The sequence below is a fragment of the Chamaea fasciata genome, unplaced genomic scaffold (genome assembly GCF_029207755.1).
Source record: "Chamaea fasciata isolate MVZ Bird 193981 ecotype frontalis unplaced genomic scaffold, bChaFas1.0.hap1 SCAF_1, whole genome shotgun sequence".
In the NCBI taxonomy this organism is placed as follows: Eukaryota; Metazoa; Chordata; class Aves; order Passeriformes; family Sylviidae; genus Chamaea; species Chamaea fasciata.
This window is the reverse complement of record NW_027094086.1, coordinates 73,041,502-73,054,547: the sequence shown is the minus strand read 5'-3', so window position 1 is coordinate 73,054,547 and position 13,046 is coordinate 73,041,502. Positions and strand designations below refer to the sequence as shown.

Genomic DNA, 13,046 nt, shown 5'->3' with positions numbered 1-13,046 from the left:
TAAGGGAAAAATACCATTGTATTTCATTCTTCTGTATGAGGTATGTCACATTGCAGGATGAACAATGACACGTCTTTATGTCTGTCTTAAGCCACAGACAGGGAGAAACACAATGAAAAACTAAACCACATTTTGTCTCTGAAAACGTGTGTGGAGAATGTTACTGCATACTTGGCCCTTTGAAAAATCCTAAGAACCTCACGGTACATTTAAGACAGGTCTGAGATTAGTCACATCCTAGAAAATACTTCATGCTAATGTTTTCATTGCAATCTGTTCATCCATAAGTTCTCTCCTTCACACAGAGCAAATGCTTAGCTTTTTAGGAAGTGCTCTACACTGCATTTTTAATTAAGCATTTAATTATTGTGTCCCACCACTACACCTTGTTTCCTATAACAAATCCTCATGAAATAGGATTTTTGGGGTGTTTTCGAATTAGTGCTTGCAGAATGCCCACAGCTTTATAGAGATTTATTAGGAAAATGGGATAATACTGGTTTACTTGAAATTAATTACTCTAAATCCTTGACACATGAAGCAGTGTAGAAGTAGATTAGAAAAAGAAATTTTGTATACATGATGACAGTGCTTGCCTAAAACCCTTAAGATCAACTGCAAACTGTTAAAGTTACCAGTGTGTTCAAGAAGTAACTGGTATACTGGTAACATTGCAGAAGTCTGTATTTTGGAGCAGTGTTTATTACAAAATTATTATTATTGTTATTATGCCAATTAACAGTCCAAGAAGTAAAATTTATTAACAAATACCAATTAATAATGTAGCTAGTTTGAACGACATTTTGTTAGGTGCAAAATTTGCTTTGCCCATGTTGTCTTAAATCATGCCAGCGTGTTTTTGTTTAATGAAAGTTGTTACCGTATAGTCTAAACCTGGAAAATGAAAACTGTACTCCCGTCAAACACATTATTGGACAGTCAGCTGAAGATTAGTCCTTTCCAGTTTAAAGCATATACGGTAAGTAGCTCAGTGTGAAAGTAGCTTTTAAAACTTCGCTGATGTTCCCGCAGTTTTCCTTCCTGGTTTTTGTTAGGAGCCTTTCAAATGAGCAGCTTGAGCTTGTTGACCCTTTATGAAAATGTCAAGGCTTGTACTTGAAGCTGTGGTGTTTGTTAATTGCTGCTGCAATCCCAACAGTCCAGCTCAAAAGAGAGCAGCTACTTCTCTGTGTGAGCCCCTTGCTCACCTGTCAGTCACCATACAGAGCACCTGCAGGGGTACAGTTTATATTTCATTTATGTCTAAAGCCATTGCTCTGTGAAGTGAAAAACCTCTCAAAGCCAGGGAGGTTTGGGTGCTCTCTTGAGAAGCCTGAACGATGTCAGTGCTGGTAGCTTCTTCCATGCTACTAACAACTGGGAGCAAAGCTCCAGGAGGAGTTTCTCCAAAGCCTTGTTTCTTGTCTCTGTCTAGGAAAATACATATTCATCCCCCAGATACAAAGCATTGAAGATGAGGGGCAGGCTCCAGAAGTTAAAAAAAGACAGAAACATTTCCAGTGGGCGTACATAGGAAGGAGTACAGATTTCTGGCATTTTGAATTTTGTTTATTTTTTGCTCCGATTAGTTACATTGTCCTCAGTTCCTGACCAAATCCTTTATTGAATAGCCTAGTGCAAATAAATGAAATTTCATATCAGGAACATGGTGCTTTTGCCCACTTGTTTTTTTGCAGGATGCTACTGAAAACCACATTGCTATTCAATATATAACAATGCTGCTGTTGGCATTCACAACACCTCTTTGAATTGAGTCACAAAATTCATTATTCACATTTTAAAGCTTCTTCTGGCTAAGGAAATCGGCAGCTGAGAGGTGTGTGTGTGTGTGTGTTTGGGCAAAACACCGGTCAGACCGATTCAAACTATGCTGTCAACTCCGAGGATCCAGAGCACTTTGTGAGGTTTGAAGTAAATCCCCCGCATAACCGGGGAAAAAAAATAGTATCTGAATCCAACAGTGCATCTTCCAACAGAGCGCTGAGCTCTCACTCACTGCGGGGTGCAGTTATGAGAGGATTTTAATGTTTCCAGACTCACAGATGATCTCTTGAGCCTAAGATCCCCGATAAAAAAAAAAAAAAGGGGGGGGGGGGGGGAGGGAGCCGCCTGTGTGTGAGTGCGAGCTCCATCCTCTGCGGCTTCAAAAGCAGCTCAGGCACAGAACCGAAATTTCTCCTAGGCAGCATCTCCCGAGGGTTTTCTCTCGCTCCCTCTTCCCAGCCCGCCTCAATTACTGGTCTTAGAGCGAACTCAGCGCTGCTTTGCCCGCGGCCAGCGGGTCGCTGCAGGGATCTCTCTCCCTTCTTCCCAATGCAGATTCCCCGCTGGATGCGGCCCAGGGAAGCGCCCGGGCCCGGCGGCTCCTCCCGTACCCCCCGCCCCCTTCGTGCCGCGTAACCAAGTACGAGGCGGCCGCTTTCTGTGCTGCCAGGGGGGCTTGGCGTGCACCGGCCCGGGCTTCCCTCCCTCCGCCCCTGCACCGAGCTCGGGGCCGCAGGGGGCAGCGGCTCTTCTCATGGGGACACAGATTGCTGGAAACCGAGGAAAGTTACTCCATTAGAGGCTTTTCCGAGGCTTCGGCCGCTCTTCTCCAATGTATGCAGAATAAAGGGGCGCGGGTGTATATATTTGTGTATATGTATGTACGTAAGTATCTGAGCCGGGGTTAAACCCTGCCCGGTTTAGGGGTCAGCAGGCGAGTGCGTTCCGGAACGGGCGCCCCGGAGCGCTGTGCCCCAGGCCAGGTGCCGGCTTCAGCCGTCGGGAGGAGTTTCGACGCCTCTCGGCCCGAGCTGGCGGCTCTTTTTTCCCTGAGAGGCCGGGAATGCTTTAGCAGATTACCGCCTCCCGTAATCCCGCGGGCGCCGGGCGCCGGCCTGGTTCGAGGTCAGAGAGGGGGCTGCGTGCGGCCGGGGGGCTGCTCCGGCCGGCGGGGCCGCCCCGCCTGGCGCAGGGCCGGGGGAGCCGGGCGCCCGCCGCCGCTGACGCCTCTGCCTTTCCTTCCCGCAGCAGGGCCCGGGGGGCCGCGGCGCCCACCCGGGCGGCCCGGAGCCGCCGCCGCCGCCCGCCGCCCCGCAGCCGCGGGAGCCCTTCGCGCCCAGCCACGGCAGCGCCTTCCACCTGCCCGAGCCCCAGCACGCCGCCGCGCTCTACTACGCCAGCTCCACGCTGCCGGCGCAGCGGGTGAGCTCCCCGCTGCCCGCCCAGCCCGGCGGCTCCCCCACCAAGCTGCCGCGGGCCGGCTCCGCCGCCGAGGGCGCCGCCTACGCCACCGCGCAGCGCCTCTCCTCCCCGAAGCAGTCCCCCAGCCGGCTGGCCAAGTCCTACAGCACCAGCTCGCCCATCAACATCGTCGTTTCCTCGGCGGGACTGTCGCCGTCCCCCATCCGAGTGACCTCCCCGCCCACCGTCCAGTCTAACATTTCCTCCTCTCCTATCCACCAGTTAAGCTCCACCATCGGCACTTACGCCACCCTGTCGCCTACCAAGCGGCTGGTTCACGCTGCCGATCAGTACAGCAAGCACTCCCAGGAGCTGTACGCCACCGCCACCCTGCAGAGACCCGGCTCCCTGGCAGGTAAAACCGCGGCCGGCAGCGCCTCGGGTCCGCGGCGGGGGACGGGGCTGCGCGGTGCCGCCGCGCCCGCGGAGGAGGTGGCGGGGGGCGAGGGACGGCGAGAGGCGGGGTGGCAGGGCCGCCGGCCGGGAACGGGAGGAGGGAGCGGGGCGCGTTTGACAGGAGAACGGCACTTGGGGGAATCGCGGGTGCGTTTCATCCCGGGTCGTGCCCGGAGAGGCTGCCTGCCGCCGCTTGAGCGAAGTACCTGAGTTCTCCCGGCTCGTCCCGCCTTCCCGGCGCCGGCAGGTGTGCGTGCTGCCGGGGGTGCGGGGCTCGCCGCGCTCCCTGCTGTGACCCGCGGTGCGGGTGGGGGTTTGTTACTATGGCGAATCCCTTCTCTGCCGCGATCAGAACCTCTGAGCCTTTCGCAGGGAATCGCTCTTCCCCGGATTTACGGGCGGCTCAGGCGTACTTGACAAGTTTGGGGTTACTTAGCAGGAGCTCTCGGTGTACCGAGTCGTGCCGAGTTAGAGGTAGCGGTGATTTGGCTCCGAGTGCTCTTTGGGGAACGGGCTGGTACAGCTGATTTAATGTCTCTGTAAACGCAGACTTTGAGCAGATCCTGGAAGTGAGATACTGGTGCACTGTTCTCTAAACCATCTCTTTGCTAAACTGAGCATCCTTCAGGGGTGGGTTTTTTGTGTTCTCAAAATTTCCAGTTTCATTGCTATAGTAACAGCTGCTATGCTCATATGTTCTCTTGTGTGACATAAATAGATTTGAAGATAAATAGGATACATAAAGAAGTTTGAGTTTATCAGTCAAGTACACAAGTTTCTTATTGTAGTGAAGACCTCACCCCATTTTCTCCTCTCACCCACCTCCCCTCCCCCACTCCAGCTGTTGTCAGCATCCTATATAATTCCTATATAATTCCAGTGTGTTAAACACACTGATGGAATTAACTAATAATAAAATACAGTTTTGATCTATCTCCTTGTAAGAACTATTTGCTCGATTTTTTTTTCCTATTTAAAGGGTAGGGATTTTAAAACTTTATATCTTCATATGTATATATATATATATATAACACGACATTTTGATTTCAGAATGAGTAAAGTGACAGTATCATTAAATTAAGGTAAAATTCAAGATCTTGGGGTGCTTATATCAAGCCTGTAGTCAAATACTGAGTCTCAGAATACTAGGTGGTTTATTTAGCAATTATATTAATACCACTTCTTCCTGCTGTAGTCCAGCACACTGTCGGCCACAAGTATTAAATACTGCCTTTGTACAGTGGAAATTTAGACTTACCACAGACTTTGTATTCTAGAGAGTTTTCTAACTTCATCCTATAGCAAGAGTTGTTTGAGTCTAAAAAAGCACAGATGGAACTGTCAGCATCAAAGGAACTGAGAAAAAAAATCGATTTAAAACTTACATACCTGTGGCTATGAGCTATTAGTATTTGCCTGATTTTTCTTATTTTTGTTCTAGGATAGAAGTCTTTCCTTTGGGAAGTTTCTAACAGGAACAGTACTTTTTCCGGTTTATGAGCTGTTAGCATTAAAATTTGTATTGGGGGTTTGGTTGTGAGTTTTTTAAGAAGGCATCTTTACGACATAGCAGCATCAAATCTTTGATGATAACTTAGTCCAGAACTTTTTAATGTAGGGGTTAAGGTCCAGCATAATGACTCTGGAGTGATACAGAAAGCTGTTCTTCCTGGGCTAGATTCAAGCTGAAACGTGGATTTAGGTTTTTTTAGCCTTCTTGGCCCACAATGTTTCTACAGTCACTCCTAATAGGCTTTTCTACTTTGTTTTGAATAAAAGTTAAGGAACTGACAATCACTTCCTTGGATTGCTTTTAGATAAAAGCATTTGATAAGACTTCTGCTTCTTGCATAACCTGCATCTTTTTAAAGCCTACTGCTGGGTGTTGCCTGATTTACTGATTTATGGCTTTGGTGAAAGAAAAAGACTATAGATGATACGTGCATTTAGAAAATGGCTGATGTATTTTTGTGTGGATTTTCCTATGGGAGGGAAGTAGTGATTTACCATTTGAGTTTGCTGTAGAGTTTGTAAAAAATTGATAAAACAACACCAACTTATCCAAGTGTTGGGCTGATCAGAACAAACGTAACATTCTACTGGGTCACTCATCTCTTAGGGATTTGATTTTAAGATAAGTAAGAACCCTCGTTGTTTTATTTTATAACAAATGGAAAATCGTGTAACTTAAATAAGTATTAGGTGGCAGACCTGGAGAGAGAGGCTATTGCTACTTGAAAGACTCAGTGTAAGCAACAGTATGTTAGCAAATACCTTTTCTTTTTTTTTTTTCCCCCACAGTGGTGACAGGGCTTTCAAGTAGTCCTTGAAAGGAGCTCTATCACATGATCCATTCTTTTGCAGAGGTTTCCTATTGTGTGCTCCTACCCGTTATTTTCCCCTGCCATTCTTATGCATGTTCCTCGTGGCCTCGCTGCCATCCTGGAGTTACACATTTGCTAGCAGTGTTAAGTGCCTGACTAATCTTCTAGACTTTCACTGGATTCCCTGAAGCCAATGGACTACTCAGAGGCTTAAAATTAGCATATGCTTTAGCGATAGCCAGGATAAGATGTTGCAGATACTACTAAGGCCATCTTAATTTCTTCTTTTTTCTGTAAGTATTTTTGCTCAGAATAGGTTTAGAATTTGAACTCTTAAGTATATTATGTTTTTGCAGGAGTTTTTCAGTCCTTGTGTTAGAAATCAAACCCACTGAGAAGGAGAGCAAGCAATTGTATTTTGAAGAGCTAATGTTCAATAAATTGTAGTTTTGCTTCTTGTTCAAAACATCCAAAGATGAGTTGAAGTTTTTTTGGGTTTTTGAGAGAGAGAGAGAGAGAAGGAGGAAGAATGGAGAACAGTTGTCACATTGCACTGTTTGATGGTTCGCCTGCTGTGATTAATGTGAAGTTGCATTGGTATGTATGTGTCATCACAGGGATGATGTTAAACTAAGTAATCCTTTTATATCTGGCAATTAAAAAATAAGTATTTGTAGTAATTACTAGAAACACGAATAATGCATTTGTTTTAATTATTTTTGCATGATACTATAAATTTGTCCTGGAGCTATCTAGTTCATGAATAATACTGGGTTTCAGTGTGCTAAACAAGCCAAACTGTATCAGTGCCAGACTTAGGTATTTAAAAGAGAAGACATTCAGATAAGATCCATTAAAAAAAAAATCAAAAAGTTACATAGTTGGCCCAAAACATAATCTGTCCGAGACTTAACTGAGGAGATGGCATTATTTATATTATTTTCCTAACAAATTCGATTATGAAACAACTTGAAATTATAAAAATGGCAATTCTTAGACTTAATCCTGAATTTTAAATGAGACATGCAAGAGTGTGCAATGACTCAGTTTTAACCGAGTAACCTTAGAAACGTCTTCAGAAATGGCTTTTAGTCTAGTTATATTTGAGCTGCTGCCACTGCCAAGTGTGCGTGTGTATGGGTGTGTGTGTACATGTGTATATAGTGGCTCTGGTGAGTGTACATTTGCTGTGTTTATTCTTAGTCTAGCTGCTTCATTGCTATGATCTGCAGTTACAGTTTTAGAAGTAGTTTTCTGCTCTGCACTGCTCCATAGCATATTCGACCGTCTGTTCAAGCAGTGATCCAAATCCAGAAAGCACAGTTTGTAAATACCTTCTTGCAGCTTCCACACCTGGACTGAGCTTCAGAGTGCTGCTGGGAGCCAAACTCACCAAAGCAGCCCATTTTGCCTGGAAGGAGGAGTGTGCAAGACAGCAAGCAGCAGAAACATGGGAAAACTCTTTCAGGAGGCGGGTCATGGCACAGGTGCCCACTCTTCATGCTCTTCTGAAGCATCTCCTGCTGGGCAGAATCAGACAGACAGTGCTAGAGGAGTTCTGAGTTCATTTAGGAGCAAAGGGAAAGGAGGCAGTCAGAGTGTGTTGTTCAGGTGGTTTGTGCCTCAGGGTACGTGGCTGGGAGCAGCACCAATGTTACAAAGCCACTTATGCCTCTTCATCCAGGTTTAGGGAAGACTAGGGGCACATAAAGCAATGGAAAGTGGTTTTATGCAATGTCTTATTACAAAAAACTAAAAGGGTAATAATCCTGCTGGAAGACTGCACCGTATTTCATAAGCTATACTAAAAGGTTAAGTTTAAGAAATGAGTGTTGGTGTGAATCACTTGTTATAATGCTAGATGGAAAGAATATTACACAGCTATCTTTCATGTAGCGGTGACACATTCCACTGATACAAGAGCTACAGCATCCCTCTAGACAACCCTGCTGCTACCAGTGTTAAAAAACTTCAGTGCTCAGCCTGGTGTTTACAATCTTCTTTCAAGTCCCTATAAAATCAAAAGGGAAAAGAATTTTTCCTTTCTGAGTAGGACTGTTTGTATGCAAGTGTAATACTAACATTAAAATAACACCAGTTTATAAAAATGTGGCATGGGTTAATACATAAAATATGTTCTCCACTCTTTATTTGAGTGAAGAGTTCTAAGTTTATCAGCGTCTTAATTGGTTCCTTCTGCTCCTTCATATGTTTTGCCTCACTCATCTCTCTCTTTGCTGAGGACCTTCCTTTACCCTTTCTCCTTCTGTAAGCTTTTCACTGCATATGACGTGCTGAACCCTGGTTGCCTGTTGGGTTTTTATGGCAGGACTTCTATTTAATAGTAAATGTTGACATGTGGAGCATGTCAGTGTGCAATCACAGGGGCTTAAAACAGCTTAAGCATCTTTGTATGGGATAATTGATGTACATTACCACTAGCATGGATTGATGTTTCCTTTCGATTGCGTGAAGATGTTGGATCATCTATATATCACTAGTTCATTGCCATCTTAAAAAAAATTATCTTGTTAAGTGTTAGAGATCTCCAGTAAATCACACTGTACTTGTGTTTGTGCTAGAAGAGCTGCATTACTGTTAACTTGCAGCCAAAGGGAATCTTAATCACTCTGGAATTAAAAGTTGCCTGTGCCTTTAAGTCTCCACCTGAGACACTAATAAAATAGTGTAGGTGTGATGTGCCATTGTACTTTTTTGGACAGGCAAGGAGGAAGAATATTTGGAATTTTTTTTGGCTTTAAGATAAGCTCTTGGACCATCTATATGATTGGTCATAATAGAAAGGAGACTCAGTTATTTCCCGTAACTATTCTGTATTTTTACAGAATCCCATGAGTATCTCTTTTATAGGGAGAACCAAATTGCTTCATTAATTTTAACCAAAGTAGTTTTCCATAGGTTTTTTTTCTAAGTTTTTTTTTTATTTTTTCTTTGTTTCTATTCGCTGGAAAATTCCTTTTTCTGCTGCCAGGGCCTTTACACATGAGAATACTGTTCACGCTCTTTTGTTCTGGGACAGACACTGCAGTCATAGAGTTTATTTTTTTTTTCTCCTTCTACTCTTGTTGGTTTTGGGACTCCTTCTTTTAGATAAGAAGATGAAGTGGAAGATTTTGAGTAATATCCAGCAATATTTCAGATATTAGTCAGAACATAGAATTTGGTGTCTTTCTTATACAAAATTACTTGTTTCCACATTGCAACCTGGAGGTTAGATAGGCTGGTGTTGGTTTGGAGTTGATACAAATACACAACTCAATGTTCACTTTGCTTTTCTTTTTCACTTATTCTACCTACTTTTTTCGCAATAGTTATATTTCTAATTGTTGCAACAGGAACCTTTACAGTAGTGCTCAATTCCATCTTGAAAAAGGTATCCGCAGTGGACTGTGTGCAGCAAGAAAGCAGAAGGAATAAGGTGGATGACTTTGAAATACGTTATTGTTGCTGTGATTTTTGCTCCTGTGTCTTTCAGATTTAGATTTCATGAAAATAATTTGCTTGTAGAAGAGGAGTAATTGACAAGAGCCAAATGCAGAAGCCCCATGTGCATCTTTGAGCTAATGATGTTGGCTCCCAGTGTGAGCAAACACAAGAAGCATGTCTAAACTTGGGTCCTCTTCTTTCACTGATCACCATCTTTCCCTTTGCTTCCTATTCTTGATAAGGGACATTGTTTGACTGATCCTCCTAATGATCTTTCAGAGGGGTGTTAAATCAAATAATGCTGTAGACTAACAAGTCTTCTGGGCAAAGAGCATCAGTGTGCAGCACTGATGAGAATGGGTTCAACTTGTATAAAACTGTAAATATTTTAACCAAATGACTTGGAGACTGGGTGGCAGTGGCTGTTTCTGGGATTCTAGGTGAATGTAGCTTCAGACATGCTTTTGGGGACTCCTGAGGCCTGTGCTGTGGCTTGGTAACCACACGTGGTTTTTGGCCTCTTGTCCTGAACTTTAGCAGTGTACCTAAGAAGGCCAGGATCCAAATCTAAGCGTGCAAGTCACTAGAAGACATTTCTCAAGCATCGGAGCAGACTTTGAAATGTCTCTGCTTATATGCCTGCTGAACAGGAGCACAGAAAGGAGGTAAAGTTAACAAAAAGCTAACAGAGGAGTCTGTGCCCCTAGCAGAAGGATGCTTAAGCCAAGGAGATGGAATTTGCCATTTTTCCTTGGCTACTGAAATCCAGTGGAATGTGTGAAGTCAAAGAGCAGTGTTTTGGGAACCTGACTTCGTGGAATTTAGGTTAGAGCAATGGAAATACATTAACCAGTGTTGGCACTACAGTTCCTATGCTTGACCTGCTTATGTTTATCTGTGCTCTGTTTAGTGTGAGATTGCAGGAAGAGAATAGGGCCTCATAAACAATTATACAGCCAAACTTTTGGGTCTTAAGGGTGTACTAGTGAGGCTAAGTCTCATCCTTGCCTATTACAACCCATTTTTGCCTTCAGGTTTCAGTGGTGTCCCCATGTCCTCCCTCTCCTTGTCCTCTTCAGTTGCCAGGAGTGTGATTCTTTGCCATAGGTCTTTGGCCTCAGACTCACTGCGTGAGAGCAGAAGAGAGTGCTGTTGTGTGGGATAGGAAGTATAAGCAAAGGCAAGGACCCCTTCTGTCAAATTTCTGACATTCAGGCTTTTGTGGCATCAGTGAAAATAGTTAATTGTGCTGTACAGTCTGAAGTGGGATGACTGTGTCTGTCTTGCTTGTGCACTGGGCAAAGAAGACACATGTGAAAGCTGCAGCTTCCTCAGTCTCAAACCCTGTTGCAAGGCTTATCCAGTAGCCTGGAAATGTTTGTTGCAAAAGTATTGATAAAAAATTACAGAAATCTTATATTCATCATGGTATTTGGGTATTTAAGGGAAGTGAGAACAAGCCCTTCATTTTTACTGTGATGGAAAACATCTTCCTTTCCAGTTGCTGTGGCACAGAAGCTGTTCAGAGTAGATGGAGTAGCTGAGATGCAGAAAGTCAGTATGCAGCTCATCAGTAACATAAACATTCATTTGTTGGCATATCTAATGGCTTTTTGGTTGTTGTGTGCACCCACTCTCTTTAAAACAACGCAGGTGCCTCTGATCAAAAGTAATTCATGATGGCAGAAAGAAGATGGCAAAATGGGCAGTTGAGGAAGGCCTCCTTTATTCAAGGACGAAGCTCAGGTGGGGAGGTTGCCCATGTCTACCTGTGCCATGTGATCAGAGGTGAAACACATCACTTGTCAGTGGTAGCAGCTTCCAGAAACTACACTGGGACAAATTTGCTCTATGCGCAATCATGGGAGATAAATGAGGCAATTTTTCAGTAATCATAGGGTCAAATTTGAAGATCATATAGACGTGGACCCAGAACAGAATACCTTTTGGTTTTATAAAAGTGGTATTGGAGAGGACAGAGAGATATTGTCTAATGACAATGAATTCATGGAACTATACATTATCATAAGTGGTTAGAAGCAAAAGTCACTATTTAATATGCTGAAATGAGAAGGACCAAGTGATGACTAATCTTACAATTATAAGGCATGGCACATGAAACTGCCAGTTGGATCACATAGATTTTTGATAAGTACATCAAGCTGCAACTTACAGTGTGTTAGTGAAGTGTCCCTGCGCATGACAGAGGGTTGAAACTAATCTTTAAGGTCCCTTCCATTCTGTGATGCTGTAATAAAAAAGTGCTATATTAGTTTGAATGCAAATGGTTTGAAATCTCATGCAATCCTCCCTTTACTGAGGAAAATTTTGCATATGCTTTTCTGTATTTACTTCCTCCATAGTGTATGTCTGTGTTTTGCCTTATGGCCCCTTATGGTCTCTGTCCAATCCAGGTGCAAAGCACTCCTTTTATCAGCTAGCCAGCTGTGCTGCTCTCAGACAGTGAAAGCTTTTGATCATAGGCTGTCCGTAAAGCTGTCCCTGGGTTTAAAGAGTGTTGCCTGGGAAGAAAGCAAGGGTGATGAATATCAAGTATCTACCCTCTGATACTAGGACTGATTTCCTGTCACTGGAGAGCGAAATGACACCTCTCCATGGGGTCTTTTTCTCACCCCACAACTTTCCTGAGCATCCTGGTTCAGTGGGAAGGCAGTCATGTTTACATTTGATCACCAAAAGGTGTCATGAGCTCTTCAAAGTCCTGGGAGCACGTTCTGTAAAAGAGGGTGAGCTGGACTCTTTCAGATATTTGTGGGGGTAAAAGAAGGTGGAGGGGGGCAAGATGACAGCTCTTTGTGTATTTGGGACTGTTATACCTTGGGGAAAGGAAGGACTGAGTGAAAGAAAATTTACAGACCCACTAATCACAATGCTCTTTGGACATTACAACATAAACTGATAGAAAGGATAATATAAGACGTGAAGGTAGTGAATGGTTAATAGGATAATTTGTAACATGAGTTCTCCTAAAACAGATTGTGCTGGAATGACCTGCTTATTGACCTTTTCTTAGATGATATTTGATGTCTTTCTATTTCCTGTCAGGGCTCTGAGCATGGATTTTCTGTAGTGCCACTTGGGAAATGTTTAGTTAAGCTAGAGAAGATGGATGTTCTTGCAAGAGTGTAGTTGGTCAGGGACCTGGGTAAAGGAACATGTTTAGTTTGTCATTTTGAAGACTGAAGTAATGGAAAGGGAGGGTACTCCTAATAAAGTTCCCCAAGGAGAACTCTTTTAGCTACTTGAAAAACACTTTTTCATTTTATTATCTTGGCACAAAACCACGATGTAAGCCAAGGAAACTTCTTGATAGTGGAATATTAGGAGGCATTTCCTGAAGAGAGGAAGATAAACCCTGTGTAGAAAGGGTTTTGCAGATGGGAGGGAAAGAACAGAAGTGGAGCTGAGGTAATAGTACACTTACTAGCTACTACATGTTCGGCATCTTTGGCTGAAAAGAGGAGTAGGAAAATACTTGTGTGACCTGGTTGAGTACAGCATATCTCAGCCACCTGTATTAGGAACATAATAGACTATTTCATGGCCTAAGATGGCCTCACATAACAAGCAGAACTGGGAGTGTTGCACAGGGTTAGGACTTCATCTGGAGAA

The 13,046-nt window shown here is 43.9% G+C and overlaps 1 protein-coding gene across 5 annotated transcripts in view; it reads left to right on the top strand.

Moving 5' to 3' along the window:
- CTNND2 (catenin delta 2) overlaps positions 1-13,046 on the top strand; it is a 640,488-nt gene that overhangs the window by 364,751 nt on the left and 262,691 nt on the right. For 3 of the 5 annotated variants that reach the window (XM_066186180.1, XM_066186194.1, XM_066186204.1), the window contains one exon: positions 3,034-3,601. In XM_066186180.1, coding sequence (XP_066042277.1) covers positions 3,034-3,601 — 568 coding nt within the window. The remainder of the gene's footprint in view (positions 1-3,033; positions 3,602-13,046) is intronic. The other 2 variants (XM_066186189.1, XM_066186212.1) reach the window with 2 other exon arrangements.